At 34.2% G+C, this 13925-nt stretch overlaps 1 protein-coding gene across 1 annotated transcript; it reads right to left on the reverse strand.

Annotated features, from left to right (window-relative positions):
* Positions 1-4848: 4848 nt before the first annotated feature.
* LOC123895600 lies at positions 4849-5892 on the reverse strand. The gene is made up of 2 exons (XM_045946056.1): positions 5682-5892; positions 4849-5452 (listed from the first exon to the last, which is right to left on the reverse strand). The coding sequence occupies exon 2, from the start codon at positions 5354-5356 to the stop codon at positions 4871-4873; it is 486 nt and encodes a 161-aa protein (XP_045802012.1). The 5' UTR covers positions 5357-5452; positions 5682-5892; the 3' UTR covers positions 4849-4870.
* Positions 5893-13925: the final 8033 nt, after the last annotated feature.

A 13925-nucleotide genomic window follows, 5' to 3' on the forward strand; every position in this document is an offset into this window, starting at 1 on the left:
TTAATCAAAATAAGATGTAAAATTGCATTTAAGCCTTTTTTAATTTAATATAAGTAGCTAAAAATAGAGGTTAGAAATTTTTCTTTTTTGTTGATATAGAAGTTAGAATTTAGTTGGAGTGAAAGAATGAATAGGTGCAGCTAGCAAAGGTCAGCAGCAATATATATATCTGGACTGGATGGAGTCTGGTTGGAACAACAGCATGTGATTCCGCACGTGCAGAGCCGAATTTTGCGCGTGGGTCCAAATAAGAAAAATCCTGAACCGCACGATTTGCTTACTCTTACTCTGAATTATGATGCTGCGTGACGCAACTGATCAGATCCCGTGACAGCAGCGAACAACTGTCGGGATTTCAGGATACTAGGACACGCGTACGCAATCCAAGCCGTTCATAATATACTATCCAATTTTATTTTTCTTTCCATAGGAACAATTTTTTTCCAGTTTACAATGTTGTTAATAAGAATTGAGAGTTGAATTTATACCTTCATGTATATTATCTAATTTTATTGTTCTTTTCGTAGGAACAATTTTTTTCAGTTTACAATATTATCAATGAGAATTGAGAGTTGAATTTAGAACCTCATGTATATTATTCAAATTTTTCACCACTAGATCAAACATAGTGACTTCCCATAAAACAATTTTATGAGTACCGAATTATTCTCATGAATTAATTATTGGTTAATTTTTTCTAAATTAATCTCATGAATTAATTATTAGTTAATTTTTTTTGGTACATATTATTTATTGGTTAATTCTCGTTATTATAAGAAAAGAATTACAGGTATACATAATTGTTGTACATTCAGCTTTTTTTTTGTTTGCCACATGTACATTTAACTTTTAAAAAATAAGATATTGTATTTTTAACGTAAAGTTTTTATTCTTGGATTCTTTAAATTTTTTTTTATAAGCGGATTTTTTAACCTATGTTTTAAAGGCATGTGTTATCAATTGATTGTACCTGATCAGAACAATTGTGATCGACTGAGCTCTTCTTCATTGTAACAGTGGAGAAAGGGGAGTTGTACCTGCAGACATTTCGATGTTCAAGTTAAAATTTTCGTGAACCGGAAGTTTATGAATCGTATCTGGTTCCTTATGCATGAGAATGGTATACATAGTCTCTAATGCGGAGCCAAGATCATAAATGTCAGGCCGAATTTGTAGACCTCGTCATTGATGATTGTTAGAATAATGACGGGAAAGTCATAATTCGCAGTAAATACCAATAATTCTGATGTCGGCTGTTACGAAAGCGTGGGCCTTTATGACCATTGAGTAGGAACACGTGGCTTTGGGCCAGTGTGCAATTTGGTCGAGCTCAACAACCAAACAGGTTGAGCTCGACGATTAAGTAGGCCGAACTCGACGCCTAAGTGGGCCGAGCTTGACACTTATCTTACTTATCTTTTCATAGAATCTCATCATATACTATAAAAGAAATTTATTTATTTTTGAATATATGAGAAAATATACTCTCTCCGTCCCACAATGAGTGACTTATTTAGAATATATATGCATTATTCATATATCTTACTTTGACCATATTTCTCTACTAATAAATAAAAATAAATATTAGCATATAAGATGTTGTATGATTCGTCTCGATGAATATTTTTAAAATATCAAATTTTTATAATTTTCTATTATTATACAATTAAAAATATTAATCGTCAAATTATATATCGGCATACGTGAAATAATCAATCGGGTGACTCATTTTAAGACGGAAGGAGTAGTTAATAAATATAGACGTGGAATGGCTGGCGCGAGCCAAGTAGGAAGTTTGGAAAGCTGTCAGACACGTGTGTGGGGCGCCTCATGCCAAACACTAGCTGGGCCCACTAACCCAAAACACGCCAAACTAAACCAACCAAACCAAGCGTGCAAAACCAAATCAAAACTCAGCTTCAATTTTCTAAACCCGGCTCGGCTCGGCTCACATGGCCCATTTTCTATAACTCTTTAATTCCTTTCATTTTTTCCAACATCCATTTATATCCCTACCCATTCATCATTCAACTGTATCTTCTCCCGTACTTTTCTCTCTATTCTTATTTTTTCTTGCTTCTTCTAAAAATCATACTCACATTGGGTATGTGTTATAATTAATTGTTGATGGGTTGCAAAGATTTGGCAAAGATCAAGTTGAGGAGAAGGAGGAGACAAGTGGTTGTAGGAAGGAAGATGAAGAAATTGCAAAGGATAATTCCGGGAGGCGACGGGTTGAAGGCAGACCGGCTATTTTTGAGGACGGTGGAGCATATCTTGCAGTTGAGGTTGCAAGTTAATGCATTGCAAGCTCTTACCAAGATATTCAATGCTTGATTATTACAAAGTCTAGTACAGCACTATTATAAAGTTTGTATGATTATTTGTTATTATATTTTTAATTTTATATTATATATAGTGCCTTACTAATCCTTTTGTAATATTTTTGAAGTGTATATTTTCTTCACTTTTTAGTATTTATGTATATGAGCTTTAAATTGGGGAGATTTTGCTTAAAATATCATTGTTAGTTTATATATATATATATATATATATATATATATATATATATATATATATATATATATATATATATATATTGAGGTTAAATTATAGGAGAATGAGGCGGATGTTAAAGAAGAAAAATAGAAATTATTAAATGTTAGATATGCATTTTAATTTTTGAAAAATTAAATTTCTTGTTAATTAAATGTGAAGTTTCTATATTGAAATATTTTAACATGCGCCCTATTGTTGTGAATTCTTTAATATCACACCAATAATCTTGATGTGTGGAGCAAATCGAATAAGCAATCAAAACGTGGAAATAGCAATAATAATCACGAACAAAAGATAAGCGATAAAACTATAAAGAACACGAAGCAAATGTTTACCCAGTTCAGTCAAAACCGACCTACTCTGGGGGAGAGAGACTCTTCGTTCCACTATCGATAGAAAAACTTGATTACAACGAGATTCAATACAAGAGTTGCAATAATTAGACTTCAACCCTAATTCTACCATTTTCCCAAATCTCTTCCTGTGACCAAGAGATTTCAATCAACAAGTGTTTCCCAGTGTTACAATGATTATCCCAACCCTAGAGTATACCCAAAAGAATCCCCTTTTGACCCTAGATTGATGTTAGTGAAGAACCAATAGCAAAACCCTAATTTCTCCTCTCATAATATCAAAAAACGTGATATATATATATATATATATATATATATATATATATATATATATATATATATATATATATATATAGTACTGCACAATTTTTGCTCGGGGCGCATGTTAACAAGACCCTAAATTGTATATATACTTGTTTCCATTAACTTAACGCAGTTGGTATTTATATCGTATAGTGTCTATAAATTGTTTTTCCACTAGTGAACTTGATAAATTTTTTGTTCATGGCCAATGCCGCATGCTGTCGCCGATCATCCGGTGGAAGTGTTTTGATGCTTCCTTACCGTCATTTCCCGCGGCAGCCATCAACAAATTTTTTTTTTTGTAGGCGTTAACAACCACTAATGTAGATGTTTCCCTCACGCAATAAATTGCCTAAGCCTTTGTATACAAGGAGATTCAATTTGTGTTAAGTTAACTCAGTAAGAATATGTTCGTTTAGTTATGAATAAGGGTTAGAAACCACTGACAGCCTGCTATTTGATTACAAAGCTTGGATCAATTTGGAAGGATTTTCATTCTTGGCGCATCTCTTTTAGGCATGGATTTTTTTAATTCCAATTTGATCGTCCAAAAGATAAGCTTCGTGCTTGGTCGATATGAGCCTTAACCTTCGATCAGGACCGCTCCGTTTATCCAAGTGGTAGCCTGACTTTAATCAGTATACTATACTCAAAAGCAATCCCATATGTGCAAGTTTGGATTCGTATTATGCGTTTGTCACAGGAGTATTGGCGTCCTCATACACATTTTTAAATTGCAAGTGTTGTAGGTTCTCCATTGATTTTGGATGAGGCCACTAAGAAACGTGCCTTTGGACATTATGTGAGAATTCTTGTGGTAATGTCTTTTACGTTATGGTTGTGCATAAGAGACCCCCTGAGTTATGTGTTTTAATTGTTTCAGCATTGGGCATTCAATTTCTCTGTGTTACAAGCTGCAACCCTAGCTTGATGAGCGTAACAAGAGACATAAAGTTGATAAACCAATTGCGCGTTATGTGGAGGTGGGTACCAAAATTGTTCTGATTCCAGTTGAGAAGGAACAAACAGTTACAACAAGTTTGAGTACATCTTCAATGTTTGAGATTGATTGTGCACTGAGCCGGTGCAAGGCGATGTGTCTCAGATCTTGCCACTGTTGTCCCGCGTGATGTTGATGGTACTATCGTAGACCATGCTGTTTGTGTTGGTCAAGACAATGGTAGTGAGCAAAAACATAATTGAATTTTATATACGTTATATGCAAGACCAAACTAAACCTTAGTGTTAGTTCTACTTCATGGGTTGCCATGATTTCCCAGCACTCATTGCTTCGGAAGCAAATTCCAATAGCTAGATTCAATAACACAAATAATTGATTTCGTAACACATAAAAATTAGATGAGCATTTAAAGATCATATATATATTGCATTACTTTTCTAATTTAATTATTCATGCCAATTAAGATTGATTCAATATATTAAATTGTAATAGATTTTTCTTAGGCAAAAGTGATCAGGAAATCTCGTCCGCTAACAATCATAGTGAAGTGTGTTGTTGTTTCTGAAATTGAATTGAGTAAGGGAAGCATCAGTTACAGTGAATTTGATGTAGTTTGGACGAACAATAAGCCATAAGAGAACTGCGAATATTACTACGACGATGATTTTTTATTTTTGAAGTTAACACAATTTCATTAAGCAAGAGCAGAAACACTGCCATATTGGTTACAAACAACAGCAGATACATCTGCAAGACTAGAAAAAGATGAGACAGAGGGAGCTAATCCTACCCATGATCTATTTCCCACAAACTTAGCCAAAGATGCTAGATTATGAGCTTCATCATTTTGTTCTGTCCTAACAAATAAGACACTTACATTTGTCAAACCACTCGTCAAATCTCTACAATCTTGGGCTATGATATCAATTGATGCAAATGTGCCTTTCTTTGTTATGCAGCTCACAACATTCATTGCATCAGAGCTAATACAAAATGAGGACATACCTTGTGCAATAGCAGTTTGTAGAGCCCAACGAATCCCCAAAGCTTCAGCCACAATCGGTTCCACAGAGATAAACTCTCTTTTGCAAGCGCTGAAAATTGTTTCACCAACCTGATTGTGAAAAACCAAACCCCATCCAGTGGATCCATCCATAAAACATCCTGCATCAACAAACATTTACAAAAGAGGTGGATCGCTAACAAGTAGGACTGCATAGCTTCTTCAGCCAGCCTAGTTGGCTCCAATCATGTCCCTTTGAAGATAACATTGTTCCTGCAAGCCCAAAACTTCCATAGTAAAGTGCAGAACAACTGAGTCCCTAGAGAGTCTTGACAAGTCAGCCAACTTAAAATCCAATCATGTAAATCAACAGATACTGGTATGTGAGACCCAAGGTGGGATGCAAAGAGAGTGATTTTCAGCAAAATACACTCCATAAACAGATGAGTGGAGGACTCCACACCCGTATGGCACAGAGGACATTGAACATCAAGAGTTATACCTTTTTTTTGAATGTTTGCTTTAGTGGGCAAAATGTCTCTAGCTAGCCTCCACAAAAAGTTCTTGATTTTATTCGGAACCGGAGCTCGCCAAATTTCCTTCCAAATCGTGTTCTGTTTCGGACAAGAAGGCCCCGGTTGGAGCCTAGCTTTTTCGTCACAGAGGAGATGATAAGGTGAGCGAACAGAGTACACACCGTCTTTCTCCCAACACCAAACTAGAGAGTCCACAGGGAGCCTAAAAGATAAAGGAATGATAATTAAGCTAGCTTATAATTATAATTTATTGAACTAGTTTATAAACTTGTTTGGTAAAAATGTAAAGCGTTTCGTAACGAGCTTCTCTAATTAGTTTATAGCGTTTTTTGAGATACTATTTTAAGTAGTGTATGAGCTTATAGCTTATAGTTTTTTACATTTTTTCCATTTTTACCCTTATTATTTTTATTTATTATTTCTTTATTTTTTTTTTAAATATAATAACTACCCACTAACCATAGCCACTAACCATGTACTTTTATGTCATTTTGTACTTACAACAACTAAATTTTCCAAATATTTTAATTTTATTCTACTAGCTTTTCAACTATATAAAACTATCAGTCATCAGTTATAAGCTAGTTTTTCAGCTATCAGCTAGCTTATAGCTTATTTTTACCAAACAAAGCTTGTGCTTAAGATGTAGTTGAAAAAGTAGCCGATACAGCTGCAGAGACATCTGCAGCAGCAACTATCGTCATTGTTAATGCTATGTCGGCGGTAGGATTTCGTCGCCATGAGATTCTTTGGTGAAGAGAGGAATCATTCAAATTTTGAAGAAGTTGGGGAAGTTATTTATGTGAAACGAAGATTGAACTTAAATATTGGAAATGCGAGAAAGGGTATAAAAGGAACTTTGTTTCTTTGTGTAACTTGCAACAAGTTAGTGGGATTGTGTAGTGCGGGAGCGAGTAACTTCCCTCTATTTGTGTAACTGTCTCTACTGAGAAAATGGATTCACGACAGTTCAAGTTTTCACTTCATTTTCACTTTACTTAGTCAGAATTTCTTTTGTTTTTGCTTATGCTGTCTCCCTTTGTCTAAATATTGTCCATTATCAAAACTAAGAATACAATGCCCAAGAAAAAACAAAACCTCCGGTAAGTTAAATGTAGCTCTAAGTTTCTGATTGGTAAAATTAATTTATAAGCTAGTTTATAGCTGAAAAGTAACTTGATAGCTGATTAATTGATATTCTATCCGTCCCAAAACTTTGGTCCTTTTAACTTCTAATTTTTATACCAAAATTTTGGTTCTTTTAAGAAATTGATGTATAATTAATGATGTTTTACCATTTATATCTTTACAAAATTAAACTAAAAGTATTTATTAAATGAATTTTTCTATTTCTTAACAAAGTACGGGTAAAAATGACTTAATATATATCAATATTTATTATTTCTTAACCTATGTTCAAAACTCTAAGGGGGTGTTTGTTTCATGGATTATAAATTTATTTCCAGGAATGTGACTATGGGAATCTTTAATTTCTATGTTTGTTTCAAGTTTTAAAAAAGTATGCCTAGGAACTTTTTATTCCTTGGAATATAAATTACACACGACTTTCCCACTTTTTGTTTCCATTTCCATGTTAAATGGTGGGAATCTTACATTCCCATGGGAATAAGATTCTCATCGGAATAAGAGGGAACCACCCATAACTCCCCACCCTCCCATTATTTTTAACTCATTTATTTTTTTTTTTTTTAATATTTTAAAATGTTAATTGAATTTATTTTAAAAATGTTCCAAGAAACTTTATTTATTTACCAAACACATTGATAGGAATAATATTCCCAGCAATAATGTTCCAAGGAATTATAATCCTAGGATTATAATTTTAATCCTCGAAACAAACGCACCCTAAAATGACCAAAGTTTTGGGATGGAGAGATGAGTAACTTATAGTTGAAAAACTAATAGAATAAAATTAAAGTGTTTGACAAATTTATCTGTTGGAAGTATAAGATGACATAAAATCAAATAGTAGTTAGTAAGTAGTTAGTATATTTAAAAAATTATAAAGACACAAAAGAAGATAATGTGGGAGAAGGAAATTAAATTGTTTGACAAACCACGGTCATAATCCATGTGAAAGGATGTCCTCTAATTTCACATTTTGCAAACCACAATTATTCACCGCTTCTTTAAATCTCGTACAAAGTCAATTAGGATGAAGATGCTGACCCTTTTTATCCTCTTGCGATGGTTAAAATTAACTTAATTGTAAATCTTCAAGTATTGTATTAAATTGTGGCATGTGGGGGACTCATTTTAAATAAGCAATTGAGACCCAAAATTTGTTTCTATTTACTACTTTTTTATTTCATAGGCCCAATGCTCTATATCATTTTCTTTATAAGCAAAATATATTATAAGGGAGTATAAAGGATACTCAATTCCTTACAATAAAGAACACAAAATTCAAGTATTTTGTAAACATGACACAAAATCTAAACACCAACTAGAAAAAGGATTACAAGCTTTATAACCAAAATGATTACTAAACCACACCCAAGAAGTAAGCTTGATATTTTCCAATAATGCCGATGCTTCCGGAAAGCCGCCTTTGAAAATAATATGATTACGGAAATTCCATAGGTTCCAAGAAGTTGCCAACCATATCAAGTGACGAACCCGTCCTTTGTCATTTACTTTAAACAAATCACCAAAACATAAAAAAAATTCATTCCTTCGACACCCGGTGGTAGCAGTGACTTTCCTATCCATTTTAGGATGTTTCTCCACATCCTATTGCTAAAAGAGCACGAAAATAAAAGGTGTGCGCTATCCTCAACATGCTGAAAACAAAAAACACACGGTAATTCATGAGGATTCATTAAAATACTTTTACGGTTAAGAGCCGCCCTTGTTGAGAGTTTGTTTAACAATAACCGCCATCCAAAAACATTGATTTTGGAAGGAACATCCATTTTCCATAACACTTTAACAGCTTCTAACTCAGTTTATTCCAAAGACTCAATCTGCCGTGAAGCTTCTAACTCAGTTTCTACCGAATTTAGCGCCACTCACCAACAATAAATCAACTAAAATTGGTTTGGTGAAGCAATTTTATGTACTACTGTATTAATATTAGGTGTAATTTAAATAAATAAATAGTAACATTATTTTTTTTAGTGAAAAGAAAGGAAGAAAGGCAGTAATGTGGCATTAGTTAATGTGTTTGTCTGGTGCCTACTAAGCATTGCTTACTAAACAAAGGTGTCGTTTAGCCTGGACTGATTCATGAATTTGTCCATCTTGGACCAATGAAAATAACTGGCTATCACAGGTTTAGATCCGGTCAAAGGATTTCTTCACGCCCTAAATGATAACATATAATTTTTTTCTTCTACCCCAACAATCTTCACTCTACCCCCAGCAACTGAATTTGAAATGACAAATATGCCCTCATATATAATGTAAAACTGAAGAAAAAAAAATCATTCTCTACCCTACTCAAAGAAAGTGTCCCGGTGTGAGTTTGCCGAAATTGAGCAGTAAGTGTAATTTTACATACCGGTACACTTTTTTGAAGTGTGCCGGTTCCATTTATTTACCGATACACTTTTTTCAAGTATGGCAGTATGAATATTCATACAGGTACACTCAACGAAAGTGTACCGGTATGCTTTCGACGATTTAGTTTAAATTTACATACCGGAACACTTTTTCAAAGTGTATCAGTTCACTGTGATTTTTTTAATTTTTTTTCTTCTTAGTGGTGCGCACCAGAGGAACAGACGGCATAATTAGGCATAACAGAGGAGTGCAGAGTCTCGACAGCATCAGGGAGAGCCGGAACACAATGAGCCTCACGATGAGCCTTTGCCGGCAGTGCCTGAGCAGCAGGCTGTGCAGCAGGGCTGGCCTGGAGGGCCGATCGATACCAGTCTTCTGACTTAATACGAGCAGCATGTTGCTCGTTATGTATGGTTTGGTTAGGTAATCAATTGTCTGTTTTGTTATTATTTGTTAAGTTATATTGATCAAATTATTTTTAATTTGTATTGTTTACACTCTCGTTGCAACGGTTAAATCCTTATTTTGCATACAAATTTAGTGTTGAAATATTATTATAGTTCATTTTCAATGTCTTATGGTATGCATCCAATTATCCGGTCTAATTTATTATTCACAATGTATTTTTTTAAATATATGTAGGAACGTATTATAGGTGACAAAATTGAGTTAAGGATAACATCTTTAGGAAGAAAGGTAGCTGAGAGGGTTCCAGATCACCATCCTGAAATTATTCAAGGGTGGTTGAAGATTTCACATGCTGGCTTGAGCGGACTAGCTTGAAACTTACCGATCCGCGGCTTCTATCGACATTTGTTGAAAGGTGGCACCCTGAAACATCGTCATTTCACATGTCGTTGGGCGAAATGACTATTACTCTAGACAATGTGATGAGGATAGACGCTGATAGAGATGACGAGGGATTTGAGGACCTTTTTTTTTGCACTTGATGTATCCCGTGGTGCATACCCATGACTAGTCATTTTCCCTTCCGTGGACCTTTTTATGTACTTTTATTTCTAGATTTTGTACTTTATTAAACACTTGTTTTTGTACTATTTTTACTAGATTGCGTACTTTATTGAACACTTGTTTTTGAACACTAGTTTATGTACTTTTATTTCTAGATTGTGTACTTTATTAAGCATTTGCTTTTGAACACTAGTTTATGTACTTTTATTTCTAGATTGTGTACTTTATTGAACACTTGCTTTTGTACTATTTTTACTAGATTGTGTACTTTATTGAACACTTGCTTTTGAACACTAGTTTATGTACTTTTATTTCTAGATTGTGTACTTTATTGAACACTTGCTTTTGTACTATTATTACTGGATTGTGTACTTTATTTCAATTATGAACTTTATCAAGGTCTAACTCATCCTTACAAAACCGGATTTTACGGTGAGGAGTGCCTCCTCTTTATAAACTCTTCTTAAGAATCTTATCCGTCCGATGTGGGACTAAATCATCTTAGACACTTGGGGTACCAATACGGCAATACCATTGTTAAGATACTTTAATATCATTCACAAGCTTTTGAGATAGTTGGTTCTAATTAAAAGCACAGTTTCTTCACAAGTTGTCTCGACCTGTGCATTATCAATACTTTGAGACCAAAACCACTCATCTGTCAACACTTAACACCTTAAACTATTATGGTTGTTGCTCCATGACAACCATTTCTGTAATTTCCATCCTTGACCTCTGTTCCTGTATTACATTGTTACAGAACTAGGGATTGTGGGTTCAATTACATAAAACTCTGCTTTTACTTCTAAAGCAATAAAGGGTGATATGCTTTTAATGGTTTTAATGTTTGTTGTAGTAGTTAAAAATCAGTGATATATGCATATAAGATAATTAAAGGTAGAATAGTGTTGGAGATTTGTATTGGCCTCATTTTGCTAAAACAAATATTCAAGCTAGATGTTGGATAGAATGCTTCAACATTGGATACGACATCCAGTAACATTGGATACCACATCCAGTGCGCTCTGTTTTCGCGAATAATATATTTTTGCGTGAGATCTTTGAAAGACATGATTGAAGAATTAATCCACGCCTTTTTACTTGTGCGCCAAGTAGCGCCTTTCTTGATGTTCTAGAAGGCGGCCATGACATAGTTTTGTTTCTAAACAAATCAACTATTTTAGGAAATAAAACATTTGATTTAAGAATATTCCTTGCTGGAACTTTTGGACCAGCTGTTGATAATGCACAGGTCATCATAACAAACACCACCTAACCAAGTTGTCGAAAATCCTTACCTTGGGAACGGAAGAGTTACTCCAGAATTTTGTATGTTAAACCACAGAGTAAAACGTTACAAAAACTCACAAAAACTTCAGCACAGGAAGAATGTGATAACCTCACCATAAGCTTTCACAAAGGAATCAAGTGTGGATGCTGAAACAACTATAATGAAATGTGAAGAATTCAAATATGAGTACATATCACCAAATTAAAGTCTAGAAAAAATATATAACACAGCCAACTGAACGTTCTCTTTCACCGATTTCCCTCCCCCCACTACAGCATCACCTATAACATTGCAAAAAAACGTTGAGTCTTATTCAAGGTACAATAAACTCTGAGATTGAAACCAGCAAGATGGAAAGCAGCTTATTAGGTTTAAGAAATCAAGAACAGAAAACATCAGAAACAAAAAGCAACCTGTAACACCCAAATCCCTTAAACGCGAATTTATTGAATATAAATAAATAAAACACTTAAGACAATCTAGGCGTCACATGGTAATAATACAAAATCACGGCATAATTAAAATCATGCTAGCACAGCGGAGATTAAAGCAATAATTAACATAATGTATATCATACAATAGTCATAATTGTTCACACAATATCCCTAGGCTCTAGGCCATATCAACAAAGGATATTATGTTTACAACAAAAGATAGGATTAGCAAAGTTAAATATGCCATCACGGGCTTAATACAATCCAATTGAATAACCCGACCCGGTAAATACCTAATCAGAGCAATTCTATACAACCCATCAAAAGATATACAAAATATATCTAAGGAGTAGTCTAAGCTAAACTCATCACCAAAAAGCGCACTACCACGAGCACGAGCAAACCTCTAACTCTGATCGGGATCCTCAACCTGAGAATCTGAACCCCCAACGGTCCAGCACATAACACAAAGCATGAGAGTTAGATCACATAATCAAAATATAAGTGTAAGTAAATTGATACTTAAACACTTCTTCAATAACATAAGCATGCCTCACAATTATACATATACATATACATATATTCACATCTATAATCCAATTAGAAGTTCTCAAAACACATAATCGAATACCAACTATCAAGTATCAATTATCAAATACCACAATTAGCCAAACATGTGTCACATATCATTTATCATAAAATGCACACATAGCCTAATGCAACTCTAATGCTTCAACTTCATGAATGTCACCCTAGACATTTCTAATGCATGTGGTACCATCTTCTTTATTAGAGTATCTCACCTCTAATATCCTTCTTTATCGGATAAATATAATCCGATATACTTCTTTATTGGAATATCCAATATCGTATTTAATTCATGAATGCATGTATATGTATGTTTTTCATGAATTCACTCACAATTATATAGCATAAAGCTCTTCATTTACTATGTGGAACACTATCCAACATACTTCATCATTAAGATTTAACAAAACCTTAATATTCTTCATTTATATTTCATACACGATTAACAATCATATAACGATTAGCAATGAGCATTATAAGCATCAACAAGTGCATAAGAACACAGTTAATCCATGTTATAAACAATCAATAGCATTTAAAACCATTGAACAACAGTTCAGGTAATACCCCTGCTAACACAGAGTACTCATACTATACCAGATGACCCCTACTACAAATAACAGTTCAGGTAATACCCCTACTAACACATAGAACCCCTACTATCATGCAAGAACCCCCTACAAGCACTTAAAACCCCTACTATCATGCAAGGACCCCTACTAGCACATATAACCCCTACTATCATGCAAGGACCCCTACTAGCACATAGAACCCCTACTATCATGCAAGGACCCCTACTAGCACATAGAACCCCTACTATCATGCAAGGACCCCTACTAGCACATAGAACCCCTACTATCATGCAGATGACTCCTACTAACACAGAGGATAGAAATCTACTCAAAAGAAATCCAAGTTTGATGTTCTAGATCCCAAATAAGTTTGTTTTTAAGTGTAACAAACATGTGTAAACACAAAAGGACGGTTCATTTCATAGATCTACATCATAAACATCGAAAAAGTAAGAATTGAACACTTTTACTCAAAACACTCAAGAACACAAAGTTCTTGAGTTTAATCATCCATAAACTTCATTTTATCCAATAAATTCGTTCATACATCATGATAAAAGCATGTTAAACATGTTATGAACCATAAAATCGATTTCCATTAAGAAAATCCATTCAAACTAAAACGAAAATGGGGTGGAGGAAGTTCGGGTGAGGAGAAATCGACATTCTCCCCTTCCTCGAGTCACCCACGATTATGAAACCTACTCTCATACCTGGATTCGAAGAAAACACGAAGATTGATCTTGAATCTCTTCACTTTCTCTATGCCCTAGTTCCTCTTGTGCTCTCCCTTCTCTCTAAACTCTCAAGAACAAAAGAAAAATGAGT

This window comes from Trifolium pratense, linkage group LG7 (assembly GCF_020283565.1).
Source record: "Trifolium pratense cultivar HEN17-A07 linkage group LG7, ARS_RC_1.1, whole genome shotgun sequence".
Lineage (NCBI taxonomy): Eukaryota > Viridiplantae > Streptophyta > Magnoliopsida > Fabales > Fabaceae > Trifolium > Trifolium pratense.

Coding starts and splice junctions, on each gene's coding strand:
- LOC123895600 (XM_045946056.1), bottom strand. CDS start 5,356: ATGTTTGTTGATGCAGGATGTTTTATGGATGGATCCACTGGATGGGGT.